This window comes from Mustela putorius, unplaced genomic scaffold (genome assembly GCF_011764305.1).
Source record: "Mustela putorius furo isolate JIRA1106 unplaced genomic scaffold, ASM1176430v1.1 tig00003853_pilon_pilon_pilon, whole genome shotgun sequence".
Taxonomy (NCBI): Eukaryota; Metazoa; Chordata; class Mammalia; order Carnivora; family Mustelidae; genus Mustela; species Mustela putorius.
This window is the reverse complement of record NW_025422005.1, coordinates 79125879-79139994: the sequence shown is the minus strand read 5'-3', so window position 1 is coordinate 79139994 and position 14116 is coordinate 79125879. Positions and strand designations below refer to the sequence as shown.

General features: G+C 53.7%; 1 protein-coding gene across 5 annotated transcripts in view; it reads left to right on the top strand.

The window, feature by feature from the left end:
• The window catches only part of BCAR3 (BCAR3 adaptor protein, NSP family member), a 109805-nt gene that overhangs the window by 79737 nt on the left and 15952 nt on the right, over nucleotides 1-14116 (top strand). For 3 of the 5 annotated variants that reach the window (XM_004752575.3, XM_004752574.3, XM_004752576.3), the window contains 4 exons: nucleotides 2646-3088; nucleotides 6094-6197; nucleotides 7252-7904; nucleotides 13143-13258. In XM_004752575.3, coding sequence (XP_004752632.1) covers nucleotides 2646-3088; nucleotides 6094-6197; nucleotides 7252-7904; nucleotides 13143-13258 — 1316 coding nt within the window. The other 2 variants (XM_013056133.2, XM_013056132.2) reach the window with 2 other exon arrangements.

Here is a 14116-nt window from a genome sequence, read left to right as displayed (position 1 = left end):
GGTCTGCAGAGCTGGAGGGGGCAGGAGGCTGTGGCTGCAGGGGGATAATCTGAAGAGGTACAAGGCTGGCCTGTGGTTCAGATAATTGAACTCCTGGCCGGCAGCCTGCAGCCTCATACCCTTTGGAGTTTCTCTCTTAAGGCAGTAGTTTAATTTCAGGTGAAGAGAGGATATCATCGAGGCAGGTGGCAAAGAGCAGCAAGGCTGCTAGTGCCCTCGTGGGGCTGGTGACTATTCATTCTCCATCTCTCCCCGGTCCGGGCCCCTGTCTGGAGCTGGGAAGAAGAGGAATTACACCAACGACCATAGCCCCACGGCCTGGAATGTATGCTGTGTGGTTGTCATTTAGAGTGATAGCCGTGAGTGTTTTTTAATTTAAGATATAGAAACTGGGGACGCCTGGGTGGCTCAGTTGGTTGGGCGGCTGCCTTCGGCTCGGGTCATGATCCCAGCATCCTGGGATCGAGTCCCACATCGGGCTCCTTGCTCGGCAGGGAGCCTGCTTCTCCCTCTGCCTCTGCCTGCCATTCTGTCTGCCTGTGCTCGCTCGCTCTCCCTCTCTCTCTCTGACAAATAAAATAAATAAAATCTTAAAAAAAAAAAGATATAGAAACTGAAAAATAAAAGTGCGGAATTAGGGTATAGAATTTCTTAGAGTTTTTTTTTTTTCTAAAGATTTTATTTACTTATTTGACAGAGAACACAAGTAGGCAGAGAAGCAGGCAGAGAGAAAGGCAGGGGAAGCAGGCTCCTCTCTGAGCAGAGAGCCCAATGCGGAGCTCGATCCCAGGACCCTGGGATCATGACCTGAGCCGAAGGCAGAGGCTTTAACCCACTGAGCCACACAGGCGCCCCTCTCTTAGGTTTTTATCATAACCTGATCTGTCCAATCACTCACCCAGGACAACATGACAGGAAAGGGGCGGGGAGGGCATCATAGTTGTGACAATTTTTTTTAATGTAGCAGATCTCTCAGCACTATCAAAGAAATAATCTCTATTCTAACTTTTTTTAAAAAACAGTTTAAAGTCGATTGTAGAATATACAGAGAGTAAAATGAAGAAAATGAAATTCTCACCCATAATTCTCCCTCCTGGAGATAGCCACTGTAAACATTTTGATATAATTCCTCCTTCTAGGCTTGGCAAGTATGAGATCATACGACGTAGACTTTTGCAGCCCATTGTCTTCATTTAATGATACATTCTGGGCCTTTTGTGCTGCTGTGAAATAGTCTTCCCCACCACCCTCCATTGTATGTATGTCCATTGTGCATGTGCCCCACTCTTGGGCGGGCACCCTCACCAACAGGCTTTAAGATAACTACTATGTTTATAACTGTAATTATTTCCTCAGGCCCAATCCCAAGAAATGGAATTTCTGTGTGAAAACATATTCTTAGGCAAAGATGCAAGTTTAAAGTATCTGTGGCGGCACACTGTTGTGTGTGTGCTGATCCAGTGTTGGAATATCCTGGGAGATATGTCCCAGTCTCATAAAACTCATGACCGTCATCACCATCCTTCTCTTTATGGTGATCGTAAACTTTCGTCCCACTTGCAACAAGTGCAGCTTTTCAGCTGCACGTCCTGTCCTTTGATTGTTTAACAAACGGCCCACCGTACCAGTAATAATGGTAGTAACAGCTAACCCTTTACTCCATTAAATCTTCATAGCCACTGTGTAGGAGACATTAGCCCATTTTACAGGTGATGTAACTGAACCACAAAGAGATGACCTAACTTGTCCCAAGTCACCCAGCAGAGCCAGAGTGCAAACCCAGGTGGTCTGGCTGGAGGAACGGCCATCTGCAACACAGTATTGATCCTCCTTTTGCAATAAACATCAGCATCTTCATTGTTAACAGTTTTTGAGCCCCTGCTGTGTTCCAGGCACCATCCTAGTGCTTTGCCTGGATTGTATATGCAGATCACACTCCTCCAGTGAGAGGAGACATGGATCTGACTTGGTCACAGGCCCGCCAGCGAGCGGCAAGCCCAGCACCCCCCTCGAGTCTCTGCTTCCACAGCCTCTGGCCTCCCTTGCATGTGGACCCCTCCTACCAGCCAACAGAACCCGGTCCTCTGCCTATTGGGGGTGGGGAGGAGGATCAGGCTCCCTGGCCCTGCATTTCCTTCTTTCTTTAATTTTCTGTCACTTCACTTGCTTCAGGTCTGTGTGCAGGTCATCTTCTCCTGACACCTGCTGACCCACCCCGTCTCAGAGAGCAGCCCTCGGCCCCTCCCAGGCACTTCTTATCTCCCTTCCCAATTGACTTTTTTCCTTACCTTTACAACATCTGACCGTCCATCCTGGCCGCTTACTTACCCGCTGAGGTAGCAGGATCTCCACTCACCACAGAGGCCCCATGACGGTGGGGACGTAGGGAGGCCAGCGGGCTCCCCCTTCCCGCCCTAAGCCAGGCGCCCCAGCAGGATTCCTGGTGCCTTATTGGTGGGCATCCAGTATTTCTTAGGTGAATGCCTGGGTCTTCTAAGAATTTGGCGTTTGAGAAAACAAAGAGCCCACCGAAGAAGAAGAGACAGAATAGCCTTGTCTCCTGTCAGCCCCAAGAAGCAGAGCACAGTGCCGCTTTAACAGGATGTTCGCTTGCCCTTCCGACTCCTCCCCATTTTGTCCCGAAGGTGTCGGAAAACCTCGTGCAGCGGGATGGCGACTTCCTGGTCCGTGACTCTCTGTCCAGCCCCGGCAACTTCGTGCTGACCTGTCAGTGGAAGAACCTGGCTCAGCACTTCAAGATCCGCCGGACGGTGCTGCGGCTCAGCGAGGCCTACAGCCGCGTGCAGTACCAGTTCGAGACTGAGAGCTTCGACTCCATCCCCGGCCTGGTGCGCTGCTACGTGGGCAACCGCCGGCCCATCTCTCAGCAGAGCGGAGCCGTCATCTTCCAGCCCATCAACAGGACGATGCCTCTGCGCTGCCTGGAGGAGCGCTACGGTGTCTCGCCTGGCCGGGCGCGGGACAGCAGCCTCCCCGAGGTCCAGCAGGACGCGGGCAAGAGGCTGAGCCTCACCATGGGCGGCGTGCAGGCCCGGGAGCAGAGCTCGCCCCAGGGGAACCTCCTCAGGTGGGTCAGGGCCTCGCTGGGTGTGTGTGTTTGGGGGGGGGGTGCTGGGACCAACGGGGGCCCTTGGGACAGGCCCAGACTTTGGTGAGACGGGTGAGGAGCAGTAAGAGGTGCTCCTAAGGGTGCCACCTATTTCTGGAACAGTGCCACGAGGCAGCACGTGCTGAGCTCCCAGCTGAGTTGTGCATGCATGAGATGAGGCAGTTGCTGAGGAAGGGGAGGCCTGGCCAGGACAGCTCTGTGAAGAAAGGATGACTCCGGCTGCTCTGAGGACCAGGGAACATTTGGATACACACTGCAAAGGGGAGGGCGCTCCAGGCACGGGGCTCAGTGTGAGTGTGTGCAGGGCTCTAGGAGAGGACATGCGGGTAGATTGGTGGGGCCCAAGCAAAGGGCCCAAGTAAGGGGCCAGGAGGGGCAAGCTTAGGGAGCTGACCCCAGCCAGATCATGGAGGCCCGAAAGCCAGGCTGAAGGGTTTGAACGAGCCTCAGAGACTTGACATGGTGAAGGTCCTGAGAATGGAGCAGGGTGGCCATGTGTGGGAGGGGCAGGGAGGGAGTCCGGAGAAGGAAGACCTCTGTCAGTGAGTCCGGAGGGTCAGGCTATGCAGGGGTAGAGGAGGGAGAGCCTGGGACCTTGGCTTCCTGGGACTCTTGTGCATGTGGAGAAGGTTGGAGAGAGGCGAGTCAGAGGGGGCAGACTCTGAGGAAAAACCAGTTGCTGCATCTGAGATATAGCCGTAGGCTTATCTCTGAGTGAGTGCCAATGTCCAGCAACAGACTGGAGGTATGGGAGGGGAGTTCGGCCTGAAGGCTTGGATTTGGGCTTGGTCCACATGGAAAGGGTGATTGACCTGGTGAGAAAAAATGAGATTCCTGAGATGGGAGACACTGAGAGACTGGAGGCTATACCCAACCTGGGTACAAGGGAGAGAAGATTCCAGAGAACTGGAGGCCTGGTTGAGGCACCCTGCCCTTGATGGCCAGTGCTGTGTGCTGTCTTCACATAGGACCCTGTCTCTCAGGGAGCTGGGTGCCTGTGCTGCCTTCTGACCATTCGAGAGAAGGAGAGCAGGGAAAAGGCAGGTCTGGCCGGGTATAGACTAGCTCCAGCCCCTTGGCGACACAGCCCCCTTCTCTGGCTCCCTGGCCCCTGAACTCACGTGCCTACACCAAGGATTCAGAAGCAAAACACAGGACGCTGGGCAATACACATGAGGCCGTGCGCTGCTGCAAAGCTCTGGTCCTTGTTGGGCAGGGTCTGGCTGGGGACCCTGCCTGCCTGGCCACAGTTGCTGGTCCACCACTGATCAAGCTACTTACCTTCTCTGGGCCTCACTCTCCCCAACCGGAATGATGGGGTTCGTGAGAGTTAAATGACTAAAGACTTGTAAAGTGCTTAGAACAGTGCCAAAGGGCTATGTAGGTGTGAATAATCATAATAAGTATTATTTGGGGAGGGCAGTAGAATGTAGGACTCAGTCGCGGGGAGGAAGGCAAGAATGGATACACAGATATCCTCATTTTCTTAGTAATAAGAATGGACTTGAGATCCCTCAAATACTGAAGAGGTGCTTCTTCCTCTGTTTCTTTTTTGAGTGTGGGAATTGGTTGCTTAACTGAGGAAGAGGAGGGTAATGTCATGAACGGAGCCAGGGAGCATTGGGCAATGCCCAGAACCCCTGCCTGGGGCAGTGCTGGGCAGGAAGGCCTGCCTCCTGGTCTGTGCTCAGTGACCCAGATTTAGAAGAGAAATTTATTTTTTAAGATAAGGAATAGAAGACTGAGAAAGTCTCTCCATCAGTGAGGCAGGCCCAACAGAGCCACTCTTGACTGCCCAGTGAAAGCAGTTTTTTGAGCCCTGTCCCTTCTTGGCCGGAGCAGCAGAAGGTCTGACCGCGGGGGGCGGAGTGGGCTCGGCAGGGAAGCGCCTCCCGGCTGCCCGCTGCCGCTGCCGCGCCCTGCCCTCCCCCACCCTCCAGCCCACACCTTACCTGACTTGGGCCTCGCTGGTTGGCAGGCCAGCGGGGTGCGCCGCAGGTGGGGTTTCTGGGCCAGTAGAGTCTGGCTGCTCTGAGGATCGCTGCAGACTTGGCTGAAGCCACTGCCTTTTGGAATTTGCCCTCTGCCCTGCCTTATCGCTGAGGGCTTGCTGGAATTTCTCTGTTGCTGGGAGTTTGGTTTTGGGGGGTAGGAGGGTGTTTGCTTTTTCCTTGGTCGCTTGCAAAGGTAGGAAAGAACTTAGGGATTTCGGTAACCTACGCTTGTGGGAGGGCCAGTTAAAGTTCATTACAACTTGACTGGTGGGGTGCAGTCTCTTCTTAGCAAAGGAGAGATTCTGTTTGTGGGGCTAGAGAACCTCCCGGTCTAAGTAGGCAGGGGAGCAGGGGGGTTACTAGCAAGTTGTGTGGAAGGTGATATTTCCTTGCTTCCCTGCGTGACTGTGCTCTGTGCCTCCCAGTGCGGGGCTCAGTGAAGACCGGGGCCCTTCCCCAGCTCAGCCGGAGGATGGCTGTGGGGCCCTGGCCCTTCCAGGAGGACGAGAGGGTCTTTATTTGCGGGACATGGCGAACTTGCGCTGAAACGCAGACTGCCTCAAGGCTTCCTTCCTAACTGACACCAGGAGGTATGGTGGAAACGCCTTTCAGTTAAACAAGTCATTCCTCCTGGGTCTGTAAGTAATTTTAAGCTCTGTTAAAAAGTACACATTCTGGTTCATCAGATTTTCCTGAGAGGATCATGAGATCTTTGCTCTGCTCTGCTCAGCCGGATGGAAGGGCTCAGAGGACCAGACTGGATTGGTCCTGGGAACGTGGGGCTGGAGCCCGGAGCACAATCCTGTGTTAACTAACCGCCCCTAGCAGTCATTTCCTCCTCCAACAGACATTCCTCTACTGCTGGGATGTGCTGTACCCCTCGGGCTTCTCGTAAAAACTTTCCATGACGCTGCCTGAAGATTTTATGATTTAATGACACGTTTCTGCTCCACTTATCTTTGGCTTCAGAAATAAAGAGAAGAGCGGTAGCCAGCCAGCCTGCCTGGATCACATGCAGGACCGACGAGCCTTTTCCCTCAAAGCGCACCAGTCGGAAAGTTACCTGCCACTTGGTAGGTCTTGGGACCTTTTCTGGGAGGAGGGTGGCAGTGTTAGCCTGATTGCCTTCAGGCGCTTTCCAACCCCTTCTGGTCCCCTGGTATGGGGACAACACAAGGCTCTGCCCTGTAGGCTGGAGGGGAAGGGGTTTGTGAAACTCTGTGGGAGACGGGTCACTTGATGTGTGCCAGCTAGCTTTTAAGCCTTACTACAAACCTTCCCAGAGGAAATTATTATTCTCTTCTCCTTGTTGAGGACACTGAGGCACAGAGGTGACATAACTCCTCCAGAGTTACCCGTCCGGCCCCCGGTGAAGCCGGCATTTGAACCCAGGTTTTCCGACGCACAGCTCACCGCTGACTGGTAGCCTTCATGACAGAGGAGCCTCTCCCTGTGCCCTCCCTGAGCGGAGGGGGCTGGGTCAGAGCTGGGCTTCCTCCTCTCCACTCTCCTTTCGCAGCCAGAGGAGTGAGGAGCTGTGGGATGGGGGCCGACCTTGTAAGCAGCAGTGTTAGTGAGCCAGGGATGGTTGGTCATTCATTATTTTTGTAACTGACCCTCCTTGGGACCACAGGGTGATTTTCTTCATGCCCCGTGGTGAACCACTTCCTGGTGGGATAGCTCAGCATCTTGTCCCCCACTTCCTAGGGTACCTCCGGCTCTCCCTCCAGGCTGGCTGGACCCACCCTGGCCGTGAGAGTGATTCAGGCCCTCATGCTCTGTGACTAAGGACTTCTGTTTCTTAGGGCAAGACTAGATTACTAACTGCCCTCCAGGCACCATGTCTTGTCCTTGACTGGACTAGTCTTCTCTGACCATAAAGTGACACTGCGGCCCAACTGCTGGAAGTCACTGGGATTCAGAATCCCCCAGAAGTGGGGTGCGGCCAGCCAGCCCTTGAAATGCTCTGGATGGCACTAGATTGGGCATGGGGTGGTCCTACCGTGTTATCTGTGGGAAGTGACAACTGAAACCCCAAGGGCGTGAATGGAGGAGATGTCACTCCAGGTTTGCCTTGTGTTCCCCCACACAGCTGAGCTTTTCCTGACCCTCACTTTCCCTCCACAGGCTGCAAGTTGCCCCCTCAGTCCCCGGGGGTGGACACAAGCCCCCGCCCAAACTCACCCGTTTTCAGGACGGGCAGTGAGCCCACCCTGAACCCCGCACTGGTTCGGAGGGTCTCCTCGGACGCTAGGGCAGGGGAGGCTCTGAGGGGCTCAGACAGCCAGCTGTGCCCCAAGCCACCCCCCAAGCCCTGCAAGGCACCCTTCCTCAAGGCTCCCCCATCTCCATCCACCTGGCTCAACTCGGAGGCCAACTACTGTGAACTGAACCCAGCCTTCGCTGCAGGCTGTGACAGGGGCGCAAGGCCCCCCATCTGTGCCCAGGACAGCTACGTGGAGCTGCTAAAGGCCAAGCAGAACGGGGGGCCGGGTCCCCGGAACTCTGGCACCAGCTACTTGATCCTCGAGGATGACGGGGCGGGCCCTTGGGAGGCAGTGGCCATGCAGGTGGACCGGAGGCCAGAGAAGGGTGAGGCTGAGTTCGTGCTGCCCCGTCTGGAGACGGCCTCCTCATTCAGACCCAATGACTTTGAGTCAAAGCTCCTTCCTCCTGAGAACAAGCCCCTGGAAATGGCAATGCTGAAGAGGGCGAAAGAACTGTTCACAAAGCACGACCCCAAGGTCATCGCCCAGCACATGCTGAGCACGGATTGTGTGGTAAGTGCCTGGGCAGGGGATTTGGCTCTGTCTTCGAAGAGTTCAGACAGGGATGGCGGGCTGGCCTCGCTGCACCTCACCCTTTATAAGTGTGTGGCTCAGAGAGAAAGTCAGAAGATAACCTGGGTGGGGATTTATTTAAACGGTGGGAAGTGCAGGCCTGGGACAACCTTTGCCCAGGCTGGAAGCTTGTAAAACTCCCCTCGGGCAGAGGGACGGGCTGGCCGCCCAGCCAGGCCTTCCCCACCCCCACACTGCCCCCATCCCCCCCCCCCCCCCCCCCCCCCCCCCCCCCCACCAACCCCCCCCCCTCCCCAACGCCCCCCGCCCCCGCACCCCCCCCTTCCCGCCAGGCTGCAGGGTCTTCTTCCCTGGCCTCAGCTCTGTCAGAACTGGGAGAGTCAAGTCCAAGGACAGAGGACTGTAGATGAAAATGTACTTTCTGGAGTCATAAAGCCTAGGTTATTTTTATTTTATTACACGTGATGCATTCTGTGGACATATACACACACGTCATACATTTATTGTTACTCAAATGGGCTTGAGAATAGACATTTTAAAATTTACTGTTTTTTTTTTTACAAGTAATACTTGCTCAATTTAGAAAAATTATGAAATATAGTTTAAGAGAAAAGAAAAACATTACACAAGGTCTACTTTCCTGATGATCACCATGGTTAACATTCGTTCTGCAAACTGATACATGTAAATAATTTCATGCACATGTGTGTGTTTACCGCAGGCCTGAACAGATGATTCTATTTTATTGTACTTTTTTCCTAAACATACTATTTTATTTTTTTAAGATTTTGTTTATTTATTTGAAAGAGATCACAAGTAGAAGGAGAGGCAGGCAGAGAGGAGGAAGCAGGTTCCCTGCGGAGCAGAGAGCCCGACGTGGGGCTCGATCCCAGGACCCTGGAATCATGAACTGAGCTGAAGGCAGAGGCTTTAACCCACTGAGCCACCCAGGCGCCCCCTAAACATACTATTTTAAACCCTGAGTCTTCGACCAAACAACATAGTATGATTATCTTTTCATGTGACTAAATAAATATATGTTTACATCATCATCAGTTTTGACAGTAAGCACTTCTTTCAGATATGGGCAGCTTTTGTTCCTAAGTGACCTTATGGCAAGGTTATCCTTTAGAGACATCTTTCTAGAAAGCAAGTGTCTTAGACTGGGAGGGACTCAGCCTATCCCTCAGTTACAGAGACAGATCCAAGTGTTGGAGCGGCAGGTAAGGCTTTACTTAGTGAAATTTAAAGCCCTTATTCGTTCAGGAAGTCAGTTACCTTCAAAGTTCAGGGCCTGTTTAGGAACTGAGTTTTCCTAATGACTCATGGCAGGAAGTGTAGTCTCTGAGCAGCCCCCTGGGGAGTCCCTAGTTGGTGGAGCTCACAGGGGGGACTGAAGGCCTCCCAAAACAGCCTTGAGGAACTTGAAGCAGGTGCTAGCTGTTCTGAGCTCTACAACCCAGCACCTGGAAGTGGGTCTGAGGGATCTCTCAGTACCTAGTTGGCAGGCCCGGGGGTGGGGTGTGTGTGTATCGAAGGGGGTGGGAGCGCCCTGGGGAACAGACCTGGAGAGAGGCCAGGCTGAAGAACAAGGCTTTGTTCACGTGGTGGTTTGGGTGTCCTTGGTCAGTGCTCACAGGTCATATTAAATGCTTACCTCACTTAAAAGCGGGCTAAACCCGTTCGGGCAGTAAGAGGATTTAAGACTCCTGTTCTTTTTCCTGGCCTGGACTCTAGGACTCCAGGAGGCCAGGAGTCTGGTGTGAACCTGCCTGAGTTCTCCACAGAGGGAGGTCCTCATAGAAACATGGATCAGGGTTGACAGAGCAGCCTAATTCCCAGGAGGAAATGAATCCTTCTTCCCAGTGACTTCAGACAGTACTTGGAGGATCTAGGAGGGTCTAGGAGGAGGTGAAATGCCTCACTGTCCTTTGGCAGGAGGGTCTAGAATGTTCCCACCATCTTGGCAGCCATGAATCTAGGGTTCAGATCTGTTCTCGACTAAAGGAACATGAAGCCTGCCCTTTTTCTTGTTTGGTTTCTTTCTTTGCATTTTGTCCTTCTGGTCGGGCCCCTCTCCCCTGTTAGCATTTAGGCACCCCTGGAGGAAGGGCTGCATAGAGCCCCCTGGCAGTAAGGTGGAGACTAGGAGCAGAAAGCCGCTGGACTCTGCTCACCTTCAGTCTCAAGGGCAGGGCTGTTAATAGTCTTCCTGCCTCCCTCCGGAGTCCACTGCCATTTCCTTTTTCTCTTCCTGAAACCACTGACTTTAGGGCTTTGCCAACAAAGCAGACACAGCATCTCTGAGGGACATAGACGGGCTGTTGTTATGCACTCCAGATGTAGGGACCACCCAATAGGGCCACTCAGAAGCCGAGAAGAGACACTGGACAGTGTTTGGATCCCAAGCACTGGTTCCCACCCCCTGCAGAGCCTGGGGCTGATGCCCGCAAAGGCCCTCATAACAGTGGCTAGCCCTGAGTGCCTCACGGCTGCCTGTCTTGCAGTGTCCAGCCCCTCCTGGGCAGAGCTGGGGGGGGTGGGGGCATCCACTGAGCCCCTCTCACCCTGCAGATGGGCACTATCCTGGCCTCCCCCTGAGTGCAACCTGTCTCCTACCCATTTGTTGCAGTATCCAGAAGTGGGGCTCCGTAGGTGAGAGTTGGCCTCTGGGGATGAAATCCCTGAGTCTCATTCAGGCTCTCAGCTTTCCGGCTCTTTCTGTCCCCACCTGTAAAAGGAGGGGAACCATACCAGCTGCGCAGGTAGCTGTGAGAACTACGACTAAATGAAGTAGCTTATGTAGACCCGTCTACACACCATGTCCGGCCAGAATGAGGCTAGGTGTTGGCTAGTTTGGGTATTTAGCCTTGCTTGAGCCCCTGCTGTAGTGGGGGGGGGGGGGATGTGAGCAGGGGGACAACAGTGATACGGTACCTCAGACCACAGCCCAGGTGGGAAATGCTCTGCAGGGGAAGGCACAGGAACTGTGGGGCCTCTGAAGCACGGTCTTAAACATGGAGGAAGGAGGGGACGTCTGAGATGAGTTTTAAAGACTGAATAGGAATTGACCAGAGGAAGAATGCAAAAAGCGTCTTCTGGGTGGCAAGCGGCGGATGTGTGCAGACTCCCCTGTCAAGGGTTGGGTTTACAGAGGATTCACTGTGTGGGCAGTGAAGGTGGGGATGGAGTGGGGAGGAGGAGGGACTCGCAGGCCTTTCCTTGGGTGTTAAGTCTCTACTTCTGGGCTCATTCCAGGTTGTTGCTTCAAGGCACTTTGCAGTTCAGTGAGGGGACAGGCCTGTGAGTGCATAGGGCAGATCAGAGTCCTTTGCTAAGGGCAGCAGAAATGGTGGGCAGAGCCAGGCAGTCTTTCAGAAGATCCCTTGGCAGCTGGGAGGAGGGGCAGGCCCCTGCCAGCACCCCCGTGGATCACAGCAGCAGCTCCCTCAGGCAGTCTGGAGATCCTGCAGAGCAAGGATAGCTGAGATCAGAAGAGCAGAGGGAGCCTGGAACGCCCCGTCCGGGAGTGCTGAGGTGGCATGCCAGGTGCATCTCATAGTAGATCCTCTGGAAGCGTCCATCCCTCCTCTCCGAGCTACATGGCTCTGGGCATTTTCCCAGAGGACCAGATCCAAGTTCTGCAGCGGGAGCTCGGGAGCCCCTTGTCCTCACTCAGCCTTGGGGCAAGCAGGTGTCACTGTATCCTGGCAAACCCCCAGGAAAGTGAGCGGGGGTTGCATGTTCACACTGAAGGAAACCGACTTGGAGGCTATTCTCTCAGAGCAGGGATCATTCTGGTTAGTAGTGCTTCGGGCACAAAACTGAATCAGTGATAACCATTTGAATCTCATTACACAGACTATGTGTGAATTGGAGGATGCCCACCACTCCGAGGCTGGGTTGGAGGCTCTGAAGGTGTAGCTGTCTAAACAAGCAAGTGAAGTGTGTGACCACAGGTGGCTGGGGGATACATCTGGTTTGCCTGACCATGCTCAAGGTGTAAATCCCTTTCCAGAGATCTGGCCACAATTCTTCCCTCTTCTACATGCCAGTGCAGTGGTTCACAACTCATATTTTCAAGTGGCTTTAAAGTCATTTGATCCTCTGCAAAGTCCTTGAGAAAGGCGAACCTAGCAGCTGCGTCAGAGAAGAAAACACTGAGGCCCAGAGAGCATAGTAGAAATCTGGCACCCTGTTCCCCAGTCTGCCTCTGCATAGCTAATTCCCACAGCTCCACTTCCCCAGGGCTGACAGTGGTTCCTTCGCTCAACCACAGAAGTTAGGGATCAGGGTTGTTAATATCAGCCAAGCGTCAGGTGTTTTTTGTAGCCTGTTACGAAGACATCGGGACCGAAGCCTGGGATCATTATAGTCGAGGACAGTTCCAACAGGAGGAGGAGAAGAATCGTTCTGTGCCTGCCATGTGTCCAAACTTGATCGGAAGCACCATGCCTGGTGGTTGCGTCATTAGACATCAGGATGCTGCAAAGTGTCATTAGCCTGGTATTGTCAAGATGCAGAGACTCGGCTGTAACGTTTCGAGGCAACGTGAGATAAATACGAATGGTCAGCTTATACGTGGTGCCAGTAGACAGTGATTACACACTAGAGGCAAGACCAGGAGCTGGCTGGGACAGACAAAGGTTTTCTGTAAGGAAGCCTCCTAGGGGGAGAAGTGGGTGTGCTTGAGACCTTGAGTTTCAAATTGCTGTGCGTGTTTCTAATAGTTTCCAGACATATGGTGCCTTGACTGAGCTCAGGAGAGATGTAATTAAGGGTAACAGTGGCCAGCCCTCCTGGGAAGTGAGAACACAAACAGCAGACTTGGCGGCAGAGGCGCAAGCCCTTGGCCTGGTCACTGTCCCACCACAGGGACTCCCCACCCAGTGTGCTCGCAGCCCTGGTCCCGGCAGCGGGACCCGGCCCCTGGTGGCCAGGAGCTGGCAGAGTGACACCGTTGGCCAGAAACATCAGATCTACAGATTCTATGGACTGTGCTAGGGGCTTTTCTCTCTGGTTTTGGATTCCTGTGGTGTCTTGGAATCCTTCTAATCTCGTCTAGAAACTCTCTGTGGGGAGGCTGCTGCCTGAAAGGAAACGCAGCAAGCACATCCACACCATCCTGGTTTCGTGTCTTTCTTTTCACTTGCTACGTTCGTGTTCATGGTGAGCTCGCTCCCTGATCCAGTCCGTCTCCGCTTGTGTTCTTAACAGGTCACGAGGATACTTGAAGTCTCGGAAGAGATGAGGAAGAACATGGGTGTGAACTCAGGCCTGGAGCTCATCACCCTGCCTTATGGCCACCAGCTGCGCCTGGACATAATTGAAAGGTGAGCTGTGCTGGCGCACCCCCGCCCCCCACACACACATTTTGGGCTTATCAGCACAGCAGCTTTTGGAACCGATGGGGGCCCAGCACCAACCCGGCCAGGAACCTTTCCCTTCTCCCAGAAGCCTTAGCCACAGAATTCCTGGAGAGGCACAAAGTAGCTGTGCCTGTCTCTGCTCCAGGAGGGGGTGGAGGACGGAAGAGACCGTTGGTCCACGCTAGCAGATGTCACCCCTGTCGCCAGCCTGGGTGAAGCGGACATCTCGCCCCCACCACAGCTCCACCTCCCTGGGCAGTGGCTGCTCTGTCCCTCCGGAGTTCAAGACCGCACCAGGACTAAGGAGTTCGTGGGAGAGATTGGGAAGAACAGAATCTGGACGGTGTTTTCTTTGAGAGGTGGGCAGGGGATGGCAGCGCTCAGGGCCCCCAACCTCTGAAGACTCACTGCCCCCTTCTCCCAGTGTCCCCAAAACCCGGGCTGCCCGTGAAACCCACATGCTGCAGCGTTGGAGGTTTAGAAATCAAAAAGACAGAAATAGCGAGGCCTGTTTTTAAGAGAAGTGCTAGACTAGATTCTTGTATTGCCGCAGACGTTGGACTTGTTGACACACGTGAAAAGACCGTTGATTTGGGCAAGACTGTCTTGTTATCTTAACTGTCCTATTTTTCCAGCCAGTTTCCTAATTGTCACAATACGAACGTGGGTTGTAATGGACACCCGACATTCTAGGTCACTAGTGCCACCCAGTCTGTCCTGTCGGCTGAAATGTGGCAACTGAGGGACACACTGTTGTATTTTACTGTGGACTATTTCTGGTATAAACAGCCACATGTGGCTGGTAGATGGTGCAGTCCTAGG